This window comes from Artemia franciscana, chromosome 12 (assembly GCF_032884065.1).
Source record: "Artemia franciscana chromosome 12, ASM3288406v1, whole genome shotgun sequence".
Classification (NCBI taxonomy): domain Eukaryota; kingdom Metazoa; phylum Arthropoda; class Branchiopoda; order Anostraca; family Artemiidae; genus Artemia; species Artemia franciscana.
Window position 1 is genome coordinate 295357 of NC_088874.1, and position 8274 is coordinate 303630.

The 8274-nt window shown below is 34.9% G+C and overlaps 1 protein-coding gene across 2 annotated transcripts in view; it reads left to right on the forward strand.

Moving 5' to 3' along the window:
• The window catches only part of LOC136033542 (ferrochelatase, mitochondrial-like), a 59253-nt gene extending 53511 nt beyond the window's left edge, over positions 1-5742 (forward strand). For both annotated transcript variants that reach the window (XM_065714284.1, XM_065714285.1), the window contains exons 7-8: positions 1420-1692; positions 4064-5742. In XM_065714284.1, the coding sequence (XP_065570356.1) occupies positions 1420-1692; positions 4064-4264 (474 nt within the window). In that variant the 3' untranslated portion in view covers positions 4265-5742. The remainder of the gene's footprint in view (positions 1-1419; positions 1693-4063) is intronic.
• The last annotated feature ends 2532 nt before the right edge of the window (positions 5743-8274 follow it).

Below are 8274 nucleotides of genomic sequence, written 5' to 3' on the forward strand. Positions count from 1 at the left end.
GAGTGGCAAGCCCATAAGGACCAATCTATGTATTTGGGGTTTTACTCCCAAGCTAAAGAGTATCGGGGAGAGGATTTAAATTTTAAGTTTGGGTTGAATACAGAAGATTTGAAGAATTTGTTGTTGGTTAAGGGGGGTAGTTTTGTTTAAGGAGAGATAATAAATTTTTGAGAAAGTTTAGGCTGGTGGCCAGCACCTACTTTTGCCCCTTGTGTGGATGTGGGAATGAGAATTTGGTTCATTTGGCAATCGAGTGTAAAGTGCTGTGTGAGTTGCGGAATGATTGTTTCGGACGAGTTTTAGAGAGTGAATGTTGGTTAATTTAGCAGATATCTAAGAGGAACGCGAATGATAAACAATTGCGTAAATTTCTTTGTTTAGAGATTAAACATAGGGAATTATGTTTGAGGAGATAGTTTGTTAAGGTTTTTAGGATTAAATTTTATTATGGTTGTTGTTTGCCGGTTAAAATGTCCACCTTGTTGTGAGTTTTTTGGTTTTTCCTTGGCTTGTATTATTTTAAGTTGTATTTTGTTTCTCGAGCTTTGTTTGTAGGCTGTATTTTGTGTTGCTGCGGACCGCCGACTTTTTACAATACATCTTATCATACTCGATCTTTATGGTTGTTTTCCTTTTTTTGCCCGATCAGCACAACCACAGTCTTATAAAAAAGAAAACTTTAACTCCCTCAAGTTTTACAGTTCTTTAGCAAGCTTGGTAGATCTCTACTTTCTTACCTATTACAGTCCACTATTTATATACTGACTTTTGATGACGATCTGATGACCTTTGTGTTTATCTGCTGATGACGGTTGTTACTGATGTATGTGGTCAAAATGTCCAAAACTTTTTGTATCTGTTTTGCACTGTCTAATATAAGGACTTATCCCTATTTGAACTTTTATTTGTTTGTCATAAAAATGAAGTTTAGTCTTACAAAAAAATGCAACAGTTATTTATTGTATTTGATTATCAGATTCGTAGGGTTAACGGAAACTTGAAATATGCTGAATCTTTTTATTCCTAAGAGAAACATACTTAAATAAATAAAAACTCCGATTTTTTTCCGATTACTGTATTTTTCTTTCCGATTTCAGACAGTAAGTCGAGGTGACCCGTATCCTGCTTAAGTGGGTGCCACGGTCAACCTAGGGATGAAAACTCTAAAACTCTTTGTATCTGTTTTGTACTGTCTAATAAAAGGACTTATCCCTATTTGAACTTTGATTTATTCGTCATAGAAATGAAGTGTGGTCAAGCAAAAAAATGCCACAGTTATCTATTGTATTTGATTATCAGGTTTGTAGGTTTAATGGGAACTTGAAATTTGATGAACTTTTTTATTCCCAAGAGAAATATACTTAAATGAAAAAAAAAACGATTTTTTTTAAATTGCTTTATTTTTCTTCCCGATTTCAGACAGTAAGTCGAGGTGACCCGTATCCTGCTGAAGTGGGTGCCACGGTCAACCTAGTGATGAAAGAACTGGATTATTCAAATGGATATCGTTTGGTGTGGCAATCCAAGGTTGGGCCTGTTCCTTGGCTGGAACCAGCTACAGACAAAGCCATAGAAGCTTTAGTGAAACGGGGAAGGAAGCATTTGTTATTAGTTCCTATAGCTTTTACGTCTGATCATATTGAAACTCTACATGAATTAGATATCGAGTATGGAGATGAGCTGGCTAAAAAGGTTTTTATTTATTTATCTGCTTTAGTCATAGATTGATAGATTTAATTAGAGTGATAGCTTTTAGACTTGATACATTATTGATGAATTCTTGGAGAATACAAAAAAAAGATGCAGAAAACATCTCTTTCTATTTTTTTAGTGGATTCTGCATAAGCTGTTAATAATAAAAAGTTGCATGCAAGACTAAATTAAGTTGATGTGGGGTTCCTTGGCTAATGCTGTCAAGGACTTTTCTTTTAAGAGAGTACTCTCTTGTACTAATCCTGAATCTTTATAAGAGCTACCAAAATAATAAATTAATTATTTGTTTCCTAATTTTATTGTAATTTGCTATGATTTAATATAACCATTATTATAATTAATCCTTATTTAAATACTGAATTAAACGTATAATTTAATTAAACTATGGTCATTTATTGAAAGTAGACCTCAAACTTAGGGGTTTCTGCCCAAATTATGCGTCTCTGTAAGCCAAAAACTGGTCTGCGTAGCCCCTGTAAGAAGGGCTTCATGTGAATGACGCCCTTTAGTACGGGCACTACATTTTTTTTTGGGGGGGGGGATTCCTTTAGTTTGTGACAACCTGGTGTTTCCACTTTGGCTTTTAATTAATAATCAAAGTGTAGTTAATATCTAAAGATAAATATAGTTTTCCTCCGATCTTTTTAGATGTTTTTGTCACTGAGAGAAGAGGATGTAGGTTATTTAAAAAAAAAAGAAACCTCATAGATACCAACTGAGGGTGTACCGCAGTGGTGTTAATTTGGGGGGGGGGAGAATGATCTCTAAATTTGGAAACTGTCTTGTTATTTCTATTTCATAGCTGTTTTCTATGTTAGCTATGTGCTATAGTTAACCAGCAAGACTAGCTAATTGGCTGTTTTTATTTGTCATATCTGTGCTTCTTTCGTAGCTATTAAATAGCGCTACTACTTTTCGATGACCTTGTCTAGACATAACACTTCTGGCTCGCTCTTGTAAAACTCTTGTTTTGAAAAATCTAAATTCATTCCTTGCCGGTGTTTTTTAACCCTACTCTCGAATGGAATGTGATCTCTGAGTATGGCTTAGTTAAAAACGAAGCGTTAGCAATTTGTTTTATCTTTATTGTTCTTGTGGGTTCGTAGATAAACTAGGAATAAAAAGGGACAACAAACTTTGGATATTTTGAGGTGAAAATGTGGATCAAAAATGAAGAATTTTTTAGATGTAAGCAACTGGTAATAATACGTGCGCTCCACGTGTCGGGCTAGTGGAAAGGTATTTCCTTCGGGCTGAAAAAAAAAAATCTCTTTTGCCAGTACATAATTTCAGAAGTAAAATAAGTTGATTTTTAAATGATTTTCTTCTTGTGGAATTTTGTTAACTTTCTTATGTATTTTTTTCTTGGTGTAGTTGCCACAGAATGTATATATCTTAAACAAAAAAAAAACTTTTTCGCATGCTGACCTGCGTTGGTCTGCGTTGGGCAAGTACCGATCTCCTGATCCGATGCCTTTGACCGGGAGTGCAATGCGTGGTTGGGGGCAAATCATCCGATGCTTCCCTATGTTTTCCCCCCAGATTTTTCCAGGTACTCATTTAGGTTTGTGTAGACTCTGGCTGAGCTTACACAGCCACACCATTGACTCCCCTTCCAAACCAAATAACCAGCGACACCAGTACTCGAACATCTGACCTCAGGATTTCAAATCTGAGAAAATATATATATATCATAGATAACTTCGAAGACCACACTGCCTTTCCATGACGAAAGTAAAACAGTTCAAAATAGGGATGAAACCTTTTAATTGACAGTGAATAGATATAAAAATTATTTAACTGGATATTTCGAACACATGTACAGTGTTCATCATCAGCAGTAAAACTAAAAGGGTTTTTTTGTACGTTTTTTCATCTTTCAGTAAAGCGTTTAATTTTGAATCGTAGTCCTTGGTGTCCATTACCACTAAAGTGTTACCCTTGTCTGCTTTTGTAATAATAATAGATTCATCCCTTCTTAAATTATTAAGAATCATAGTTTTACTGCTGATGATGAACACTGTATATGTGTTCGAAATATCCAGTTAAATAATTTTTATATCTATTCACTGTCAATTGAAAGGTTTCATCCCTATTTTGAACTGTTTTGCTTTCGATATATACATATCAGTTAACATATAAAGTATTTTCTAAAATATATAAATTTTTCTCTTTTTCTCAAATGCCTTCATTAACCGACCAACCGATTTTCATCAAGTAATCAATATTGTTTCAACATCGTATCAATATCATAAAACAAAAACAGTTGTATATTTTGGTGATTAGGGAATTAATTTTTTTTATGTTTCTATTAGTGTTGACTAAACCGGTACATATTTTGCTTTTGTAGGTGGGAGTAGAGACATATCGTCGAGTGCCTTCGTTGAACGATCACCCGATTTTCATCAAGTCGATCGCAGATGTTGTTTCAAAGCATTTAAAAGATGAAAAAAGAATCTCAAATCATTTGCTTCTAAGATGTCCTATGTGCGAAAATCCGAAGTGTGGACAGACCAAAAATTGGATGAAAATACAAGCAGCTAAAGTTTGAAAAATTAGCTACAGTCACCGTTACGTGTAAAGGTTATATTTGACATTTTAACTTCTGAGATAATCACCAAAAAACCGGTTGCAACGCTACTATCAAAAGGGGCAATGTATATTGCCCCTTTTGGGGCAATATACTTTTGCCCCTGGAATTATGGGGTAATATACTTTTGCCCCTGGAATTTTGATTATAATGGTTAAAGTGTGATTGAATAAAAACTGCGCTACAGTTTTTGACAAACATCTCAGCACGCTAAAATGTCAAGTGTCAGCAAGTTAAAAGTTATTAGGCCCTTGCCACTGCCTCTGTACATGTTTATGTCCACGTTTACGGAGCTTGTTCGAGGCCAAAAATTGCATAATATCGTTTTTTTATGTAACTACGCTACTGTTTTCGATAATTATCTCAGCACGTTAAAATGTCAAGTGTCAGCAAGTTACAATGTCAAGCAGGATATTTACCAGTGTCGCGATAATAATTGCAGTTATTAGGGCCTTGCCACTGCCTTTGTATATTTATTTGTCTTTGTCGCATTCACAGAATGCGTCTCATAGGCCGAAAATTGCATAATATCCTTTTGATATCACTTCAAATTAAACCAAGTACCCAGGAAAGATATGGTAAAACTTCCCTAAGAACTTTGGGGCTGGAGGGACTGTGTTGTGACATAAGAAGTTCTCTCTTTTGCTAAATTAGTTACTCTACAATTGTGGCCTTGGTTCTGTAGTTTATATAAGTTTTGGTATAGGTTAAGTTTAGCATCGCTGATTACATATTAAGAACCGAACTACATTTTTGACACTTTAAAGGTTGTTCAAATCAATAGTGAAGAGAGTTAAAAGATGAACATTGAAATACAAAATGATTACCTCTTCTTGGTTCCCCATGTACTTTATGCCCCAAAAGTGAGCTATGGAGCTACCAGGAGTTATGGAGTCGACTCCATGACTATTTTTCTTGGAATTTCTCGATGAACATATACCCGATTGCAACTAATAATTAGAAGCTTCAGCTTTGTATTAACTTTTACTCAAATTTATTGAATTTTTTTTAACCAAAACTAATTGATAATTTTAGTTTATTTTTTTTTTCCAACGAAATTTTTTATTGAATTGCTTGGAAGAATGAACCCAGAAAAAGTCTTGTAAACGTAATTTCGTTCTGTGTAAAAACTTTGAAACTATCGGACCCTTTTCTCTTCCCACCTCGTTAGTTTTGGACAGGGTGACAAATTTTTTTAGATTTGCGCTTTAAAATAATCGAAGCAGTAGGTTTAGCGTAATATTTTATGTATATGTGCAAAATTTTTGTTGATTATTATAAGGCAGTGGTAGAGGAGCACTAATGAGTCGTCAGTTGCTCTGATTTTGAGTCAAGAAAGGAAGGGAATGATCAAGATGCTTAGTTTGTTTGGTGTTTTTACATCGGTTCACGCGCTTTTGTTTTTACACTTTTTTTGGGAAATAAATAAGTTATTTCTATTTCGTTTTCTAGCTCGTTTTCAGCACTTTTTATTCCTCAAGTATTTTACCAAGTTTGTTTAAATTTCAAGGATAAGATAAGATAAGAGACAAGATGATATTTATTTTCAAAAGACTATCACAAGCTCTATAGAGCCGAATTCGCTTTATATGTCAGTAAAAGCTAAGAAAGAAAAATTCAAAACAGTACATTAAGTCAAACACTTGAAAATAAAAGGAATTAAAAAAGCAAAATCATCAAAGATAAAGGGAAAATCAGTAAACTTAACAGTTAAATTACAAAAACATTGCAGTAAATAAAAAAAGAATAAAAACGGCAATAGAGGAAAAGCGGAATTTGGCAAGTACATAATCACGAATTGTTATTAAGGTGTTCCAAAATAAAGGGTATAAAACTTTTACGAAACCTTTCTGTAACAGCATGGATCGGAGAGTAAGTTGGGATTGCTAAGGAGGCTGACCGGGGGAGTCGGAGTCTAATGGGATTGTGAAAATCAGGGAGTAAGTCCTCAGTATGGGGATTGGAAATGACTGATTTAGCGAAAAGCAGGCAAATTTCTTCCCTCCTTTCTTTTAAGGTGGTAATGCGTGCAGCTTTAAGGAGGAAGGAGATAAAGACTATGGTCTGCTCTTGGCATCATGCCGCAAATAAAGCACCGTATAATTTCTTGCATGGGCGTCACATATAGGGGGAGAGGGACACCTCTTTAATATTTCTGGACACTCGTCAAAAACAATGGAATCGGTAAAATCGCGGCGCGAAGCGTTAACGTATTTTTGACGTCGCCAAAAGTTTCTATTCGGTTAAATGAAAACCACGAAAACAATGATATGAAATCTACTGAAATCTTGGTCAGGAAATATAGTTGTTTACCGACTCATGGCTATGAATTTACAGATGGCACTACAACTTTTTCTTTCGGCATAATACTAACTGACAAGACATGACATCTTTCAAAAGTGTGTCTTGGTTGGTACATGGGGTGGTTTTACAAACTGGAAATAATTGGCGAAAACCTAATTTGTTAGGAACTTGTACCAGTTATTTGCAAGGCGGCGAGGTCCTAGTCACGTGCAACAACAGATCAGGTGGTTACTGGATTGTGAGCTGTGGGGGGTAAATATATTAATGCCCTGGTGGGCGTCGTTTTCGTGGGTTCTACAGTTTACGGATTAATCCCAAGTGCAAAAAAACTAATTATTGAAAGGAATTAGGTATGTCGAGTCTAAGAACGTGAATAGTCGTGTCGAGTCATGAATATAGTCGACAATATTACCGTAAATGCCATAATACCATTTTTAACAAAAACAACGAGCCAGAATACATTTTAGCTGCCAAAAGCTATCAGCGCCAAAAAAAAAACAATTGGGCGCGCATTCCAATGACAAGAAAGGTAAGACCGATACATTTTATATTCATAAATATTTTATATATTTATGTTTATATGTTCACTTTATATTTATATATACCAATATATTTGCCCATTGGCCAGTCGGTAGACTTTACAGCTTACAAAATTCCATTTGGAATAGGAATCTACCCTATTTTCTCTTGGTGAAGGTTCAGTATAGGGCCTCTCTTGCAGGAGACATGCTAGAACAAAAAGAGGGACATTTATAGATTCTTAATTTTATTCTTCTTTTTTTCCTTTTTTTTTGGTCGCTTTTTTCACAATTCATCTTCAGCCTTCCTCCTAATGATCTAATATAATTTTCTTATCCAATATTCAGCATAATCTCTCATTCTAAACTATCTCCGAGTTCACCCCGAGTCATCGGTTTTACAACAGATCAGTCGATTGAAAGAACCACTAACAAATATATTATTAAGGCTCTATATTTTCGCATGAGGGGTGGGGGTGCATTGGCAGGGTAACGACTATTGTATTGAAAAAGACTAAAAAATCTAATTGAACAATTTTTATTTTATGTTCGTTTTGTATATAGCACAGGGTTTTGTATATCTATGGGGTGGGACATTGAACCCCCAAAAAATTTTTTATCACAAAAACGTAACAAAAATACAGGTAAGCAAATTTTTGATGCGTATTTCTTATCCTCCCCCTCCCCAACAAAAATACTTGCTACGGTCTTGATATAGCGTAATACCTTGTAAAAGGAGAGAACTGGGGATGAATCGCCGAAACCTAAACAAAACTAAACAAATATGTATAAAATTGGCAATTTCAAAGTATATATCTTTCTGTTCTAGGATGTCTCCTTCAGAGCCGCGTTTTCAGACATCACCGGCTGCACGCGTGTAGTGCAAAAAGTGTTTTAAAATGCAGGTTCTACTGCCAAAGAACAGGGTTGGAACCCGCTCTGTTGAAAACGCGTTATGGTGGGATTGAAGGGAAGAATTAAAAAATTGTATAATATGAACTTTCAAACCTATGTCGAATCAAATAACCTTGAGGTTTAAGAAGAAAAAAAAAATAGATCAAGAAGTACAAAGATTTTTTCGTTAGTTATGCTTCAGATTTTCATTGATTTTTAGTTTTTTCCATAAAGATAATTCAAATTTTATAAGCC